The sequence below is a fragment of the Gobio gobio genome, assembly GCF_949357685.1.
Source record: "Gobio gobio genome assembly, chromosome: 22".
Classification (NCBI taxonomy): domain Eukaryota; kingdom Metazoa; phylum Chordata; class Actinopteri; order Cypriniformes; family Gobionidae; genus Gobio; species Gobio gobio.
In genome coordinates, this window is record NC_137118.1 from 39,198,170 (window position 1) to 39,218,487 (window position 20,318).

Below are 20,318 nucleotides of genomic sequence, written 5' to 3' on the forward strand. Positions count from 1 at the left end.
GGCAAAGTTCAAATTTTTCAACTCGCCGTCAGACGCGAATTCGCATCAAACGCGTGAATGCACAAAAAGAATCACTTGCGCGTATCGCGCCACTGGACGCGAATTGAGCGTCTTGCGCAATACACGCGAGTTGCGCGCAGGACCTCCAGACTTAACATTGAAATCACTCGCTCACGACGCTTTAGTCGCGTTTGGTGTGACCGCAGCATTAGGCCAGTAGGTGGAGAGTAAGTGGTCTTTTGCGGTCTTTTGCGGCTGTTCAATACATTCGACCACATGAGCGTTTACACTACAAAGGCAATCCGGTTGAATGCTTTTTCACTACCTCTGGGAGTGGTCGAAAGTGGAAAAGCTCCAGTTTACAGCTGTATTTAGTGTCGTCCACTTGTGATCCGATCGACCAAAACACATCTTAAAATACCAGATGTAAACAAGGCCTCAGTTTTTGGAATTGACAAACGTCTTTACTTACAGCAGTGAGTCCCGTTCACACAGCAACATGCAATAGCGTCTCGAATACTGTCTGTATGAACATGCAATGGGAGTCAAGCCTGTATTCTCTTTGGAGTAACCATAGCAACAGTGACCAAAGTAATATCAAATATGGCGAAGTCAATAAAACTGAAAAGTCTTATCACTTTTGACACGACAAGGGTCCAATGCGCTCGAGTTCATCCATCAAATCTTCATTAACCGACAGCAGCTTTTATATCCGGTGGAGAACAGTAACTGGATCTTATCCTTCAGATGACACAGCTCATATCTCTGTCACTGTATGTTACTGAAACCACATATGAAAACCCGTAACACAAGATAGACATGCATTCGTGTAGCGCAGAGCAGCTCTTTCACACTGTATGATGTGACGGACAACTAGTTGTCCAGTACGGTTCCGTTCACACAACGTGGGTTATCCAAGAATGCGGTTGTGAGTCCTGAAAATGTACAGGTGTGAGTTTGGTTGTTGGAGAAAGAGGTTGTCACTCTTGTAAATAACGGTACTGTGTGTGAACGTACCCGTATTAAGGACTCGAATAAAGGACTGACAACCGTATTCTATTGCTGTGTGAACTTGTGTCCGAAATTGCGTACTTTTTGTGTGGGTACTACATTTGAATTTGAACTTACTTTGCGACCATTAGAAAAGTATGTTCTATATAGTATGAATGTGTGTAGTATGAATGTAATCTGGATGTACTACACAGGGATTTTTTTAGACGATAACCGCACAACCTGTTCGAAATTCTATAATTAAATCAATCAAAATCGTGACGGTAGGTCATAGGGATGAGTCACGATTTTCGCTTCACCTCCATTCACAAATCTTCTCCCGTGGCCTCATGGGATGGTAAAGTGTCCATTGTATGCACACTTCAGAATCTGCCGGAAGTAGGTCATCCGGGTAGGCTACCTTTCGCCAACTGTTTTTCGAGGACTATTATTCGGACATACTACTCTGTTGGTGTACTGTTTTTCGCAGACTATATAGTAGAGAAGTGTAAGATTTCAGATGCAGCGTTGGCCTTATTCAAAGCCACTTAAAAATAAGGAAAATCACAAGTAATTTGTCATAAGAGCTAACAATATTTGCTGTACAGAATGCCAAACCAATAATGATGTTTTGTTTGGTTTGTTTTTTTAGTTTAGCCTATATATATATATATATATATATATATATATATATATATATATATATATATATATATATATATATATATATATATATATATATATATAATTTATTTACAGTATTTATTACATTTTTACATTTTATTTTTACATTTAACAATTTTATTATATTATTTTGAAACCGCTTAACTGACACCGTCCCGCTGGCGGGAAACCTGGCACTCTTTTTTTGATCGCCTTTTTTTCGTATCATATATTTTAGTGATTATCATAAATTAAGTATCATTCGAAAGCGTACGAGCTCAAAATTCATCCTGTGAAAACCATTTTGAAATTGGATGTTGCGTTACCATGGAAATGGTACTTTAAATTCTTTTAGCAGGCTCCTCCCCTAGTGGGCGGTGTCATGTTTCATATTACAACATTTATTTTAACTACTGTATAATCAAAATCTTTTCTAATCTTGACAAAACACATATCTGTGATGCAAGTGACATTTGGACAGAACATTACAGGAAAATGCATCAAAAAAAACAATCAATGGAATTTAAATGACACCCGGCTATTTTTGGTATTGCGCCTAAACAAAATCTCATGGGAACTTCAATTTTTGTGATATCAACTTCAAATTTGGAACACAACTTGGTTAGACATATGGCTTTGATTGTATAGTAATTTTAGATTAAAACATTTTTGTAAAAAATATATTTTATATAAAATAAAAAATATTTAGTACAGTATTTTTTATTTACAGTAAATTTAAACTTCCATAACTTTTTCATACTTTCATATTTTGAATTGCTTTCACTTCAGCAATAATCTGCCGGGTGTCTATATTCCAAAGTTTTCTTGAATTACAGCCCTTTAAGTTTGGATAGTGCATTTTCATGTGTATTCTCAAAAAGGGGCTGACAGTTAAGGGGTTAATAGTTTAAATGGCCTATAAAACGCTTGGGGTTACTTGACTGTAACCCTGTTCCCTGATAAAGCGGAACGAGATGCTGCATAAGCTTATGCAAATGGGGATGTCTTTGACATAACCAGCTGTGAAAATAGTGTGAAAACACGTCAATGAAATTGACCCGGGAGGTATTTATAGCCTCGGCTGGTGACGTCATAGGCGCACCTGCTGCACGAGGCTATAAATAGATGAGCTTCAGCTGGAGCAAACCAGATCTTCTTTGTTTGAAGACCCGTCCTGAAGCATCATCAGCACGGCCTAGCAATGCAGCATCTCGTTCCGCTTTATCAGGGAACAGGGTTACAGTCAAGTAACCCCAAGCGTTCCCTTTCAAAAGCTACACTCAATGCTGCATAAGCTTATGCAAATGGGAACGAGAATACCCACGCCGCCGTGCTTGATGGTGCCTGGACCCCTTACGGTTGTGTAGGTGTGCACAAGAACGCAAGAAGCCTCAGGCATTAGCCTGTGATGTCGACTCAAGGACATGAGAGCCCAGAGCGGCATGAGCATCCAAGCTATAAAGTCTTAAGAATGTGTGCGGAGAGGACCAACCTGCCGCATCACAAACACTTTGTAAGGGAGCACCCCTTGCTAACGCAGTAGAAGAGGCGACTCCCCTGGTGGAGTGAGCCCTTAATCCTATAGGTGAAGCTTGACCGCGCACCTCATAGGCAAGAGCAGTAGCATCCCTGACCCAATGTGACATTGTTTGATGGTGGCAGAACCTCTGTTACGGCCCCCATGGCAAACAAACAGTTGCTCTGACTTACGCCACTGGCTAGTGCGGTAGGCCATAAGAGCATGGACTGGACACAGTCTATGAAGTTTCTCCTGATCCGGCGTTGTGAACGGCAGAGGGCAGAAGGTTTCAAGAGTGACAGGATGTACAGTCGACAAAGGAACCTTAGGCAGGTAGTCAGGGTGGGGATGCAAAATCACTTTCACCAAACCTGGGGCAAAGTCTAAGCAGGATGGCGATATTGACAGAGCCTGCATGTCCCCAATTCTTTTCAGAGAAGTTATAGCCATAAGAAAAACCATCTTTAGAGTCAGAAGTTCGTCAGACGCTGATTCTAGAGGTTCAAAGGGGGTCTCAACCAGACCCTCGAGGGCTAAAACTAAGTCCAATGAAGGGATCTTGGCTCTTAATGGAGGCCACAACTGCCTGGCACAACAAAGTGAGCAGGCAGAAGATGCCTCCCAAGCGGCACCCCATCCATCAGGGCATGGCAAGCCAAAAGAGCGGCCACATAAACCCTGAGAGTGGAGGAGCAAGCTAATGTTTCAAAGGGGGTCTCAACCAGACCCTCGAGGACTAAAGCTAAGTCCCATGAAGGGATCTTGGTTCTAACAGGTGGCCTCAACCGCCTACCCCATGAATGAAGCGAGCGAGTAGGGGATGTCTCCCGAGCGGCACCCCATCCACCAAGGCGTGGCAAGCCGAAAGAGCGGCCACATGAACCCTGAGAGTGGAGGGGCAGGTGCCTGATGACAACTTTTCTTGCAGAAAATCCAGAACTGAAGTTACCTGGCAGTTGACTGAATCTACATTGTGTCGTACACCACCTTTCAAAGACACCCCATTTATTAGCATAAACTTTCCGAGTGGAGGAAGCTCTAGCACTTAGGATGGTCTCAATAACTGCAGGCGAAAGCCCCGTGTCCCTCAGTTGGTGCCCTTCAGGGGCCAAACATGAAGGTTTCACAGGTCGGGCCTGGAATGGAATATCGTGCCCTCTGCCTGAGACAGAAGGTCCCTCCTCGCCGGAATCGCCCAAGGCGAGCCGTTGAGGAGAGACACTATCTCCGAGAACCAAACCCTGTTCGACCAACGCAGCGCTATTGATAAGAAGCAAGACCCTTGTTGGCGAACCCCGGCTAGAACTCCCAGGAGCAGAGCGACTGGAAGGAGGGCATACAGACGCATTTTGGGCCATGTATGAACCATCACATCCAGACCCAGCGGGGCTGGGTGACAGAGAGAAGCAGGGACATTGCGCTGTCTGAGAAGAGGCGAAGAGGTCCACTCCCTGTGGTCAGCTCTGTAAAATCTGATCCAGATCTGCTTGACTACTTCTGGGTGGAGTTTCCACCCCCCCATCTGTAACTCTGTCTGGACAGTAAATCTGCTTCCACATTCAATCGCCCTTGAATGTACACTGCTCGAGTGACAGGAACTTGTTCTGAGCCCAGAGAAAAATCTGTCTCGCTATTCTGATAGCGTGAGCACAGACCCCCCTGGTGATTATATATGAGATATTTAGCTGTACTGTCCACCCGCACTAGGACATGACAGCCCCTCAATTGGGGGAGAAAGTATTTCAGGGCCAGAAATACAGCCGTCAACTCGAGGCAGTTGATGTGCCAACTGAGTGGATGACCCTCCCATTCCCGTTGGGCTGGACGACCACTTAAGGCCGCACCCCAGCCCGTCAGGTCCTCTGGCTTTGAGCCACAACTGAAACGGTCTTATGTGCAACAACCCCAAAGGGAAACCCGTGGATGCTGATGCCATTAGACCTAACACTCTGGTGCTGATGATCAGTAAGATCTTGGTCTAGCCTGACTTTGCTCAGGGAATACTGAATGGTCTTGATTCAAGCCACCTTGGTGACCAAAAACCGAACAAACCCTAGATAAGTCGTTCTCTGGGCAGGAGAAAGAACACTTTTCTTGGTGTTGAGTCTCAACCCTAGAGAAACTAGATGAGCTAACACACTGTGTTGAAGCACCATCCCATGTGATTGTGCTAATTTTAGCAATCGCCTCTGTAATTCAAAATTTGAATGCCCCGGAATCCCAATGGAGCCGGTAATACATCCATACATTTCGTATACGTGCGGTTACAAGGCTAGCCGATTGGAAGACCCGAAATTGGTAAGCTTTTGCCCCCAAGAGCGAAACTCAGGAACTTCCTGTGTTGTGGCAGTCTTTATATGCGAATACATGCGTCCTTCGGATCAATCGTGCCGAATCCAATCACAATGTTGAATATGCGACACGACCGCCTTCACTGTAACATCTTAACCTTGAGTACTTTAACTGCTTCACGGTTTAAGACTCGAAGACCTAAGATTGGACACCCCCCCACCCTACTGGGGACCAGGAAGTAACTGCTGTCACTTGTGACAGTACGAACGCCAACTCCGCCTTCACGGAAGTGGAGACCACGCCGTTCAAACACGGAGGACGACAAATAAATTAGTTTACTAATTTTTACTGTGCTTAACACCCATGCAGAAACGCCTGGCAGAAGTTCACACGCTGCCTGAGACTCTGAGAGTGACAATTTTAACACTTCCTGTTGAGGGGATGTTAGACGTTCTATGTCCTGGATGATAGCAGGATTTAAACACTGAACGTCTAACATTTCACTGGAAACCACTGCCCCCCCGAATCACCAGAGGCGGCGGGGATGGAGTGGTTTTGAGGATAACGGGGTGGGGCAAGCAAATGTTTGACATGCCCTGTCCCGTGGGGGCAGACTGGGCACCAGACCACCGGACTTCTTATATTGATGACAGTCCCGAGGTCTGCCCTGAGAGGTTGTTGAGGATGACGAGCCGGTCTCCAGTCTTTACGAGGGAGAGCACGACTCGCCACACTCTGCTTATTACCCCCCTAAATCTTGAAGGACCGAAGAGAAGTTATGTGGCTGACAGCCCCTCCCCTTGAGTGCATTGAGGAAGAAACTGAGTGAACACTTCCTCATGTTTCTTACACTCCTTTAAATCTGGCCACTACAGAGTTAACTGAGTCACCAAATTAACCACTCAAATCCTTCAGAAGGTCAGCCTGATATGCCTGCAAGACAGCCATTGTGTGCAGCGCAGCACCAGCCTGTCCCCTTATATTTATAATTCTTATATAAATCATATACAATATATATTATATATATATTCCATATAAAATAATATACAATATATAATTCATACATATATAAGCTTTGCCCACGACAGCCGACATGGCTTCGTGGGGAGGTATGTCTCTTTAATGAAAATGCAGACCCAGGCGAGAGATAGCTCGTGAGCGTCTCCCACCTGGGTATTCTCACATATCAACGCGATTTCGCACCCATGATAGTCGAAAATGTCGACGTCAAGGGTACAAAAACACGTGAAGTAAATGTTTTTTCTAGACAGAAACCTCAAGCTCACTGCGTTCGGGGATCTCTCATTCACGGTACCAGACAAACTGCCCTGGCCACCGCGCGAACAACCACCTCGATAAATTCCTCGTATGGATTCACCATCATGTGAGGAACGATCGCAGGCGGCTGCTCGAGGTCCGCGGACCCAGAGATTCATCATCATTCCCCGCGCGAGCCGAAGAAACGCCGGAGCGCGCTTCGGGATCACGCGGGGAAACATGCATTTGTTGAGCGAGCAAGCGAAAGGGACGGACCCGTCTCTTGCTCGTCAACAAACCCATTCGAGAGCTCCGAAAACTGGTGCGGACTGAAAGTAGCCCAGACGAGCATAAAGCATTCTAACTGCAAAGGCTTGTAATGCTCACACTCGTCTGACTCAATGCAGCGACCGCATGCTTTTCCCCAAACACACACAGCAATAAACGTGTGCATCCAGTTCTGTTATTTGAAAGAGAACATGGATATACAGCGTTTTACTCTGCTGACTCATTTCCAACTGATCAGATTTAACTAACTCTTTCCACTAATGTTTCTTTGTAACAGAGATGAGAAAGAGAGAGAAATCTGCACACTGCCATGTTGAAAACTAACTCCTAACAAAGATCTCGAGTTGAGTCTTGAAAGAGAGAGAGAATTTTTTTTTTTTTTCAGAGACTTTGTAACACACCATAACACAGAGTTGGTCTGAAAACAAAAAGACCTGGTTTGCTCCAGCTGAAGCTCATCTATTTATAGCCTCGTGCAGCAGGTGCGCCTATGACGTCACCAGCCGAGGCTATAAATACCTCCCGGGTCAATTTCATTGACGTGTTTTCACACTATTTTCACAGCTGGTTATGTCAAAGACATCCCCATTTGCATAAGCTTATGCAGCATTGAGTGTAGCTTTTGAAAGGGAACACAACAGTTTACACATTTACACATTCAACCTTCAAATGACTTACCTAAAATTGCACATTAAGTACTTTTCAACATTTAACAAAAACCTTTGTTTCTTCTAACGTATTGCTTTAACATTGCTGTCAATTATGATATTTTACATTCTTGTTGCGTTTGAATTTAGCATGCTTACTGTTACATACGTATTGCATTATGCATGTTGAAGCATATTCAGAGTAAAATCATACAAAATAATGTAACTCCTATAAATGTGGTTAAATATATCTGATAATATTGTTTGATTGTTGTTATTGTTTAATCCGTTTCCATATTGCGAGATTGACATCATGACATCAGTTCCCACCCAGTTTGTAAGTCGCACATTCTGAATACATAAGCAAGGATTTCTCCTCAATCTTAAACATTTTTACACCCTATTCTATTGACTCCTGTTCTCTGTACAGTTATTAAGCTGCTTACAACCCTCAGTTAGCAGACACTCATCCGCTCTGACGTGCTTTGATGCGACGTGACCGCGTGGATACTGGAAACAGCTGTACTCCACGAGGCTAGCCATGACGTTTTATTTAGATGTGACATGCTGAGCCTGTTACATAATGTTGGAACAGGTTGTCCAATAATTCCTGAATGACTTAGTACACTTAAAGTACAGGCATTTAAGTGCTTTTTAAGAGGCAAATGACTAAGTTTGATAACTACATAATTCACCCTGAAGTTTTAAAGAGTGCGCCTGTGTGTTGGGGAAGAGACTGTGATGGTCTAGTGTGACTTTAGAGCTTGAGTTGGCAGACTGACCCATTCATTATTAATACGCAGCCAGCCAGCAGAGCTGCACGATGTTTGTATGTGGCCTGTGTGAGATCTCAGTCCATGTGCTGAGCCCTCTCATAAAAACATTCTTCTGCAAGACAACAGACAGGAAGAACGCAGAGCCATTAGCTAATTGTTCTGAATGCGGCAAATATGAAAAGAGAGAGAGCCCAACCAACCGTCCAAACGCTGTCTGCACACAGTCCTTGTGTGAATGACATAGGGAAGAAATGATTGCAATCAATAAATGATTGAATCTGTAATGTGTTGTTATTTGATGTGCAGTTGCAGAACCGAGGGAAGCTAACTGCGAGGATGTGATGGTAGTTGATTTAATTTAAATGCACTTAAACAGACAGAGATTACTGTTAGATGAATCTCAGTTTTTTAAGTAAAAAAAAGCATTTTGTGATGTTTGTCTTCAAGAATTGCATGAAAGACTTTAATGTTTAACATGGTGAAAACTTCAATAGATCAATAGAATGGCTAATAATAATGATTCATTTAAGATGTTTCACAATTTCTAATACTTACATTTATGTTAATTAAATTAAATGTATTACTTAATGAGTCAATTCATCACCTTGGAATTATATAAGGTTCTATCTGACATTTTTGTCAAAATGTACATATTCTGTATATTTTGTCAAACTTATGTGTTGTTGTTTTTTTTATGTAAGTCGAATCGTAAGTCTAGCACTAATATATCCAATACTTTAATAAAATATATATTACAATATTTCAATAAAATATGTTAATGTATCTTAGGAGTATTTTTGTAATGTATCTCAATTTTTATTATATTATATTCTTATTATATTATATTATATTAATTATAATGTTTAAATGCTGTTCTTTAAACTTTCTATTCAACACAGAATCCTGAAAAAAATTAATCATGTTTTCCACAAAAAATATTAAGCAACACAACTGTTTTGGACATTGATAATAATAATAATAATAAATGTTTCTTGAGCAGCAAATCAGAATATTTGAATGATTTCTGTAGGATCATGTGACACTGAAGACTGGAGTAATTGAGCTTTGATCTCAGGAATAAATTACATTAAAAAAAATAATATTAAATAATATTACTATATTCAACATATATTATTATATACTATATTCAAATAAAAAACTATTATTTTGAATTGTAATATTTCACAACATTACTGTTTTTGCTGTTTTTTTTCTTTTGAAAAAATGTTTTACTGACCCCACACTTTTGAATGGTAGTATATTATATATTATATATATATATAAAAAATTCTTATTTAACAGTTTTTTTGTATTTAATATGGCTTGAATTTATATTCTGAAACTAATAAAAAGTTTTTATTTTTAAAGGTGCAGTCAGTATATAATATTTAAGAGGATCTATTGACAGAAATGCAATATTATATTCATAACTATGTTTTCAGTGGAGTATAAAGACCTTACATAATGTACCGTTATGTTTTTATTACCTTAGAATGAGCCATTTCTATCTACATACACCGCGGGTCTCCTTACAGTGAAGTCAACATTTTGCGGCGTCATGTTTCTACAGTAGCCCTAAGCGGACAAACTTCTTTGTCCTGTATCGGCCACCGTAGCTTCTCTATGTGCTCCGAAAGGGAGGGGTGAGCGGTGGGTGATTGCAATTCACAACCTCACCACCAGATGCCGCTGAAATACACACTGCACCTTTAAGATTTTTAGTCTTCAGGTTTTAGTATTTTTATTTTCTGGCCAATCCACCATTTATTAATTTAGCATATATTTTTTATCAATATCCATAGCTTTAATCTATCCAGTTTTCTTTTCTATATTATTAACACAAACACTACAGAGGAGAGATGATGGGATCTGAACTCACAGCACCCGAGTGATCACCTCGCAGAACACACATTCTGACTTCAACCAGGTTTTAATCTGAAATCTTGATTTCTGTGTTTTATCTTCAGGAACATAGAGAGACTGCATCAGTTTCCCTCCTCAACCTGGAGCCTCATGAGGACATACTGGAGGTGAGACAAACCATCCCTTTGTTGACTTCTGACCAAATCAGCATGCCTTGGTTTGATTGTGCCATCCTACTGTGAAGACAATTGGGTTGAAGAAAATTCTCAGAATCTATTAACATGAATAATTCAGTGGCATCCAATAATTCTGCTTAGTGTTTGCCAAATACTTCAGAAGAACATCTACAGAAGTGAACAATGAGCAGTCTGATGTAACATCAGTGTGGACTAAAGATAAATGCTAAAACGTGTCTCTGTTGACGTCTGTCCTGAGCAGGCGAGCCCAGCGACGCAGAGACGCGCACGTGCCTCCCTCTCTGACCTGTCCCGCGAGGACGACATCGAGAGCCTGACGGTGCGGCAGCTGAAAGAGATTCTCGCCCGCAACTTCGTCAACTATTCAGGCTGCTGTGAGAAATGGGAGCTGGTGGAGCGCGTCCATCGTCTCTACAGAGAGAACGAACTCAACAGAAGATCAAGTAAGACTCAATGTGGTGCATTATAAAGCAAGTTTAGACTACTTTTTACAAAAATATTCATAGGCGAAAAGAGAACGGTAGAGATTTTAGTTGATTCAATACATGATATTAAATTTCAATAACAATCCAGTTAAATTCCCTTTTATTGTCATGCATTAAAGGGGTGGTAAAACACATTCTTTTGAAGGCTTGACTGTGTTTGTGGGGTGCACTGTAACATGTGTTCATGCTTCGTTTAAAAAAAAAATTGCCTTATTTTTCATATATTTGACCTTTATTCTACACTGCTCTGTCCCTCCTTGTAAAACGGTCTGATGCTTTCCGGGTTGTATGAAGCCAGTCCCTCAAAAATACGCGATGGGCTCAGATTGGTTAGCTGGCCCAGTGTGTTGTGATTCGCTAACCGCCTAGTGTACGTTTGTCGGAAACATCACGCCCCTTACCTTTACCAGAGGCTGTGCTTTGGTCAGTATTAGAAACAACGGCGTCAATAAAACCATATGAGCTCGAATCAGACCCAGAACATTTGAGTGAAGATGATCGAGCAGAACCTGTTCAGTCCTCAAGAGTAAAGACTGCGGATCTATAATGATCGCTACTGAATGGCACTTTAACTTTTGTATTTTTAGAACGATTATAGCCAAATATCTGTCGCAAGAACTAACCCAAAACGAACACTAAGCACTGGCTTTAACTAGTAAGTTAGCCAAATCACACACAGAACCATGTTTAGCATGCCTGTAGATAAACAATACATAAAAGCTCTAATCAAAGAATCATTTACACTAATGCCAGGTTCGCTGTTGAGATTTTAACGTTAATGTTTGTAACGTTAGGTGTTCGTCGGATAACGTTAAGTATGAATGAGCATTTAACAGACTGGTTTGCAGAACAGCGTTGTCATCTGTTTACTTCCTTGCTACAACCTATTACAGGAAAACACATCGATGAAATATAAATCAGACTTACAGGTTGTGGCCCGTGAACAGCTTCTGTTTGTAAATCCAGCTTTCAGGACAAGCCGTTGTGCATATCCTGTATTGAACTCGCGAAGTTTGTGGAAGTTTGTGTTGTCCTCCGTGAAATGTGCAGCGCGCGCGTCGTGCATCCACGCACCGGCAGTGTTTTTTTCACGCAGCTGACATTGTGTAAATCCGGCATTGAAATCGCGAAGACGGTGGATGGTTTCCTCCGTGAGATGTGCTGCAGGGAGCCCCGCGCGCGCCTGTTCCCCGTCTCAAACACACGTGCATATAACATGCTGTATGTTAAACGCTCTGCAACGCACCCCCGTCCCAAGGAAGGCTGAACAGAGCAAGTACCCCAGACCTGCAATCCGGATGAAAATAACAGCGTTTCCTTGGCATCGCGGCAACAACACTCCAGCCTAACTATACCACAACAGCGCCGCGATACAAAATGGCCTCACCCCCCCTTATTTAATATTCTCGGAGGAGGGGTTTATGTAAATATTGAGCCTGTTGATGTCACCAACCCTGGAGGAATGTGTGTAGTCGCCTACTGGCCGTTTGCTATAGTTCTTAGAAACTGATTTCTTTAAAAGCAAATATCTCCCTTTGCTTTAAACTTTGAACGTTGTAACTTTGCAGATGTTGTTTATGCTCAAGCAGCAACATTACACGCTAGCTAAAGTTAGAATAGTGAAATCGTGGTTTACCACCCCTTTAAATACAACACAATAACAGCACAACAATAGATATAACTATGACACAATAAGTATAACACACTACAATATACAATAACTTTTGCATCTGAAGTGAGGTATTGCATGTAAAAATAAAAGGATAGTTGGGGGCTCAGTCTAAAGGCCTGTGCACACCGGGACGATTATCGCACGCTTATCGCCAGCGTTTTTCGAGACGTTTCTCGGCACGTCTTTGTGTTCACATCCAAGCGATTTTCACTGCCGATGCGCCGAGTGAATGTCCAAATTCAGTAGATGGTGCTCCCGGTACATAAGGTGGTGCTGCTCCACTTTACGCTTCTGGCACTCGCTTGTCACACAGAAGAAGAAGAGAGACGGTATTTACATGCTTGCCAAAATCATTCACACACTCTTGCTAACTGGCAAGCAGCTTTAACAGCTCATCTTCTTCTTTAGCCCCGTTTCCACCAAAATTACCCGGAACAATTTGTCCCAGGAACTTTTTTCCCCAGACCTGCTGCTGTCTGCATTTCCATCGCGGTCTAAAGTACCGTGAAGATTAGTCCGGTGACGTAGGACTAGCCCACTGGATTTCGTCTTCCGCAAATACACTTACTAAAGCCTGAACCTCGTTGTCGGTCCATCGGTCCGATAAATTCCTTTGTTTTTTTTTTTGAATAGCAAACTATTCTTACTGCACGCACCGCAACAGACTTTTAGGTTGAAATACAATGCAGCGTGAGCTCAACCAATCAGCATGTTCAGCGCCCAAGTCTCATGAAGTTCCTGAACTTTGAAAAAATTCCACCTCGCAAGCAGGGCCATTTTGAGGGGGAAATTTTTACCCGGAACTTTATTTAGACCCCGGTTCCTGCGGTTGAAACACACTGAGTACCACCCCAAAGTCCCTAGTTCCTGGGGAAAGTTCCCGCGGTGGAAACGCAGCTCTTGTCTACTTACTTCCTCTTCGTCATATCAATGTGTGCTCGGCTAGACCATTTTGTGCTTGAGTGCCACCAAGTCGTGTTTTACTGTAACTTCAGCAGCTCCAGGCATGTGAACAAAAGCGCCGATCTCATTGGTCGGCCAGTTTTTAACGCGGAGCGTCAAAACAAAAAAAAACTAACTAATTCCCTTTGCGCGCAAAAGGGTAACGCTACAACCAACCAGATCGCTATCAGTGATGCCAACAATCACAAGCAGGTTGTGGCTGAGTTCCATGAGTTTTCCCGCCAGCGGAGCTAGTTGATAGATTAAACTTTTGCCATATCCGGTCAGCAAAACTCAGAACACATCTTCCTTTTTTAAGAATGACTTAAGTGCCGTTCTTTTGTTAGCAGGGATTTCACGCGGAACCGCAGCAACTCTGCCGTCATTATGTTAAGCCCGCCCACCGACTCTATACATAATGTGATTGGCCTGACTAGAGTTTGGTTTTTCAAGCTCGCAAGTCTACGGAGAGTTGCTAGACGACCCTGGCTGCAAATTACAATTGCTGCCGCTAGGGTGCGTCTAGATTTCTAGACTATAAAAACGCTGTTTTAAAATGAAAATGCACTAGTGTAAACAGGGCCTATGTGTGTTCGCACTTGGCATGTTTGGTTCGGTTAAACCGAACCCCGGTGCGATTGCTCTGTTAGTGCAGCTCATTTGAGTAAGTGTGAACACTGCCATCCGAACCCTGGTGCGCAAACAAGCGGACCGAGACCCCTGAAAAGATGGTTTCCCCGTTTCCAAACTAACTCTGGTGCGGTTCAACTGAAATATGAACGCAACACAGACCAAAGACATGCAAATTAACCAAATGTTTTATGCATTGTTGGAAGTGAGATGTGGTCCGGTGGGTTAAACCATGGAACTGATACGCAGAAGGTTGCTGGTTCGATCCCAGCGATCACCACCAGTGTGTCCTTGAGCAAGGCACTTTACTCCATGTTGCTCCAGGGGAATTGTCCCTGTAATAAGGGTAATAAAAGCATCTGCCAAATGCATAAATGTAAATGTAAGTGTGCCACTTCATTTCTGTATGCGTGTTCTGTGTTGTTTCTGTTTTGAGGATGAATTTTGTCCATTTTCTAAGCGGGGTCTCCGAGTGTGACTTTTTTTTGTCACACAAACATAAAAACAGATATCAATCCGATTTTTTTTTTATTTGTAGATCTAGAGAGTGTTGACAACCGTAAAAAGTCTCATGCCATTTGGACAAAGTGAGAGAAAAAAAACATATTTGAGCAAACGTCCTTTGGGGTCAGAAAAGACCGCGAAGACCCTAGAATTAAAGTTATCCTTCTTGGTGTGAACAAAAGTCAGCAAGTTTTCAATCCGAAAAAAAAGTTTTTTAAGGAGATGATCCTTCTTCTAGAAGATCTCATGAAGACGTTTAATTAGGAGAATAGTGCATGAAATGTTCCTTGGGTACTTTATATGACAGCCTGTTTTATCTCCCACTGGCTATATAATTGGCAAAATAATGAGAGGGAAACTCTGTGGTCAGTTTTCTAGATGGTCAGGCTAAAAAGAGCACAGCTGACATCATATAATAAGAGAGATGGATGAGGAAGAACGCAGTCTTTTTATCACAGTCTTCGAATCTTTTTGACAGGCTCCATGTGAGAAAAAAAACAACATGAAATTGAATCAGTCAAGGATCAGCCCCAAATCAGCTGTGGTTAATAGGATTTTCAAACAGGCATGTGCTCTCCATAAAATTGATTCTTCTCGTTTTCTTTTCCTTGCAGTGGAAAATGTTAGCAACAGCATATCTGCAGGTAAGCCAACCTGTTTTGATACATTGTTATTTTAATATTATGTATATACTGTTATAATATTTGTTAATATTTTGAATAACTTTTAATTTGATATTTTAAGTTTGAATAGTAATTTAGTTTAGTTTTTTAAATATATATTTCTATTTCTCTTTCATTTATTTTTTTATTTTAGATTTAGTATAATTTTAGTACTTCAACTTAACTGTTGCCAAAGCTACATTCTCATTTTTCCTATGTAATTTTACTTTATTTCAGTTTTATTTAATTTTTTTATAGTTCTAGTTAACAATAACACTGTTTCTTGAGACATTAACCTCTGTTTAATTTAAACGTTTAGTATGAAGTGTTGTCTGTTGTGATAAGCATAAATAAAAGATAAGTATAAGCTTTGCACACCATGCTTAACTCTGGATTAATGTCTTTCGGGGTTAACAAGGGGTCAGGATTTGTCTTTGAGTAGTAAGCCCTTGCTGGTAGATGCCATACACCATTCTGCGCATCTCACTTCATTTAGGGTCTTTTAAAAGTAGCCATGTATTGTGTTAATTATTATATGCATAAATATATTATTTATGTACAACGATCAGGCATAACAGGTGAAGTGAATAACACTGATTTTCTCTTCATCACGGCACCTGTTAGTGGGTGGGATATATTAGGCAGCAAGTGAACATTTTGTCCTCATAGTTGATGTGTTAGAAGCAGGAAAAATGGGCAAGCGTAAGGATTTGAGCGAGTTTGACAAGGTCCAAATTGTGATGGATAGACAAGCACCTCCAAAACTGCAGCTCTTGTGGGGTGTTCCCGGTCTGCAGTGGTCAGTCTCTATCAAAAGTGGTCCAAGGAAGGAACAGTGGTGAAACGGCGACAGGGTCATGGTCAGGATTTGATGAGCCAAGGCTCATTGATGCACGTGTAGAGCCAAGGCAATCAAACAGACGAGCTACTGTAGCTCAAATTGCTCAAGAAGTTGCTGCTGGTTCTGATAGAAAGGTGTCAGAATACACAGTGCATCGCAGTTTGTTGCGTATGGGGCTGCATAGCCGCAGACCAGTCAGCGTGCCCATGCTGACCCCTGTCCACCGCCGAAAGTGCCAACAGTGGGCATGTGAGCATCAGAACTGGACCACGGAGCAATTAAAGAAAGTGGCCTGGTCTGATGAATCACGTTTTCTTTTACAACACGTGGTACCAGGATGCACTATGCACGATGCAAGCCGGCGGAGGCAGTATGGCGCTTTGGGCAATGTTCTGCTGGGAAACCTTGGGTCCTGCCATCCATGTGGACATTACTTTGACATGTACCACCTACCTAAACATTGATGCAGACCATGTACAGTTTGTACATGGAAACGGTATTCCCTGGTGGCTGTGGCTCTTTCAGCAGGATAATGCGCCCTTCCACAAAACAAAAATGGTTCAGGAATGGTCTGAGGAGCACAACAACGAGTTTGAGGTGTTGACTTGGCCTCCAAATCCCCCAGATCTCAATCCAATCGAGCATCTGTGGGATGTACTAAAAAAAAAACAAGTCCGTGGAGGCCCCACCTCGCAACTTACAGGCCTTAAAGGATCTGCTGCTAACATCTTGTTGCCAGATACCACAGCACACCTTCAGGGGTCTAGTGGAGTCCATGCCTCAACGGGTCAGGGCTGTTTTGGCAGCAAAAGGGGGACCAACACAATATTAGTCATAATGTTATGCCTGTTCAGTGTATATGTATGTATATAAATATCAAAACCTGACTACCCTCGATGAATTACTATGAACAGTGTGAACAAATGGAACAAGATAACTTGGAAATATTTTCTTTCTGGTTAACAGCTTCAAGTGTGAAAAACAATTTTCAATATGCATGTGAGCTTTTTGACAGGGCTGTCCAATGCTAATAACGCTAACTCTACCATTACTATGTTTTTCAATCAAAGTCATAGCTTACCCTCCTCCTATATGCAATGGAGGTATTGGAGGTAAGACTCAGCCTTTTTTTAATGCGGCTCCAGCATCATCATTACCATCATCTCATTGCCATGAATGAAAAGTGACTCTCTCCGATGCATGCTGGGAGAGTTTAATATGTGGTTCTCACGTGCATGATCGCATTTGTGTCATGAATTGTGCTCCTAAAATGATCTGTCTGTCTTTTATAGCTTGTCACATTACTGTAATTGCACATTGCCATCATTAATTATATTAACGATTAACACTGCTTGGAAAACAGCCCAAAATGATCCAAAGATTATTGCTGTCCTGTCTAAGACAAAATATTAATGGGCTTTTTGGAGAAGGGCCAAGTTTGAGATGCTTTACGGATGTTCCCCATTTCGTTTTTTATAGAGCAATTAATAGAGATAATAAGACTGGCATCAGCAAATACTGGATTAGTTTGCCGTACAGGAGAGTTGAAAGCACATACCGTAAATCGTTCATTAAAAGGTCTGACCGCTGAGATTGATTGGATAGAAGGATTTCAAATAAGAAAGACAGTCGCTGTATCCCAATTCGCCTACTTTCACTATGCCCTACAAGTATGTACTGTTTTTGAGTGTGTAGCAGAAGAGTGGGCCAGCTTTGGGACGTACTACTTTGTCATAACTGCGTCTTTAACCGACGCCCTGTCGCTTATCATCTTGTTAAAATCCTCCACATTCAATTTAATTGAATTGAATGTTTAATTGAACACTGAACAATTTAATTGAATGTCCTACCATTTCAGAGAGACATGTAGTAGTACGTTGATCTGCCAGTTTGCATAATGGTACATTTAAAAGTTAATGGCCAAACGTATCTTTATAAAAGTTCACAATGCTGTTACAGGTTAAATATAATGACATATATTTTTGTCAGGTTAGATACTAATTATTAATCACTCAAAAGCCTTTATCTAAACCTCTCTACTTAACCGTCATACTCGCAGACCGCCATATTTGTAGTTTAACACTTTTTATTCGTGTTTGTAGTTTGTAGACTGTAAAAAAATATGGACGTAGTGTCCGTGACGTCACCCATAGGATTCTGAAGAGCAGTTTTGAAGCGTAAAGTAGGTACAAGCTGGCCGTTGCCATCTTGGCAGCACGTCACTCCCGGATAATAGAAAAGAGGCGGGACGTGGGCGGAGCTGAGCTGACGCGATGACTAACTGACAGCAGACAAACAGCAATCCACCTGTCACTCAAAGTGGCCACGCCCTTAATTATGCAGAACTTTAAGGCTGTATATAATGTAAACGAATGAGTTATAAAAAAATCACCCCCCTCACAGTTGTCATGAAGGGCAAAATTAGCCGTATAGACCAAAACCACAATTTGTACCAGGCTGCAAACATGTTTTTTTCTGCTGTAAAGTTGGGCATTTTAACATGGGCCTCAATGAGATTCTGCTCCCTTCTGGAGCCTGTCTCTAGTGGCCAGTCGATGAATTGCAATTTAAGTCACTTCCGTATTGGCTTCAAGAGAGTGGGCAATATTAGCCATTAGAGTGTGCACGGATCTGCATTTCGGTTTCCAACCGGAAAAGTAGACCATCTTTGGAACACTCATTTCAACATACTACAATTTGGGACGCACTAATTCTAATTTTGAATACTATTTAGGATGGATGGCTTGCTGCATGTTAAAGTCGGCGTGAAACGGAAGTTGAGATCGTCTTTTTCTCCTTATTGTGACGTATATCCGAGTGAAACGGCTTCTGAAATTAGAAAAAATGTAGGGCGGGGCTTGATTTCGTCCTTCGGGAATTGATTGGATCGTTGGAAGTTGGGCGTTGCTAACAAAATGGAGGCAGATTTGAATGCCAGTTTGAACTCAGTTGTGGAGAAAAACTCGATCTATCTCTTAAATAAATGTATTTTTTCTCTAAATCTTTTCTACATATGTTACTTATTCCTCACCTACAGATTTCACTTGTTTTAAGCGTTTTATGGCTTTATTTCTGTAAAACTTTTTTCTTAGCTCTCCCTTATAAAGGGGGCGCGCCGTAAGTGCGTTCACACACACTGCACTCCTAAGTGCGAGCCGTCACGACAAGCTGTTCGTCCGACTATATTGAGTAATTTTTACATAAAAAAAGCTTTTATTTCTCATATATTTCTCTCTTTTTGCCTCAAGTCATTCCTGAAGAAGGTATTGTGTACACCGAGAAAAATGCACCTAACCACCATATTGCTACGATCAGTGACAGGTTTCTGAGAGGCGGTGCAGAAACAGGACAGGGGGCGATAACCCCGCCCTCGTGGCTTAGCACATGACCGGGAGAGAAGAGAAGTCGTTTCAGATGGGGGAGGGAAAGTTAACGTATTTGATTAAAGATTATAAGGGTAAATTTTTTTTTTTTTAAATGAATGAAGTGCACAGATAAATCAGTTATAGTAAACACTACAATATTAAATATAAAAATACGAATTGTAAAATTTGATTTTATGCCGCCTTTAAAGGTGAACTATGTAAGATTTTTGCAGTAAAATATCCAAAAACCACTAGGCCAGTGTTATATATTTTGTTCAGTTGAGTACTTACAATATCCCAAATGTTTTTTCAACTATTTGTAAATCGTGAGAAATTGCTATTTTAACCAAGGAACCGGGACGTGTGAGCTATGCGTTTGAGGGAGTCGCCTGTCGATTGCGTCGTATCTGCGTTACCCTCGGTTTACCCTCTGTACTCTCACTGCAGTGTGAACAAGAGTCATAGCAGCAGCTGAGCGAACGTCATAACTTCCTTTTCAACACACTCAGATATATCTAATACGATAAACAGAGTTGCGTTCCCTCATACTCATGACTGGAAAAGAGGAAGTGGCGCTGGCGACCGTGTCATAATAAAAGTCCCGCCGGCGACTATGCCATAATAACAGTCCCGCTCTTCAATCGCTCCTGCGGCCTTGCTCAGCTCCACAACACTCGGCCCTGCTCTGCTTCATACTACAGTAACGTTAATAATCGCATCCATGA

General features: G+C 41.8%; 1 protein-coding gene across 2 annotated transcripts in view; it reads left to right on the plus strand.

Moving 5' to 3' along the window:
* The window catches only part of rnf34b (ring finger protein 34b), a 48,422-nt gene that overhangs the window by 24,339 nt on the left and 3,765 nt on the right, over positions 1-20,318 (plus strand). The window contains exons 4-7 of one of the 2 annotated variants that reach the window (XM_079804296.1): positions 10,400-10,462; positions 10,734-10,935; positions 15,340-15,369; positions 17,299-17,340. In XM_079804296.1, the coding sequence (XP_079660422.1) occupies positions 10,400-10,462; positions 10,734-10,935; positions 15,340-15,369; positions 17,299-17,340 (337 nt within the window). The remainder of the gene's footprint in view (positions 1-10,399; positions 10,463-10,733; positions 10,936-15,339; positions 15,370-17,298; positions 17,341-20,318) is intronic. The other variant, XM_079804297.1, reaches the window with a different exon arrangement.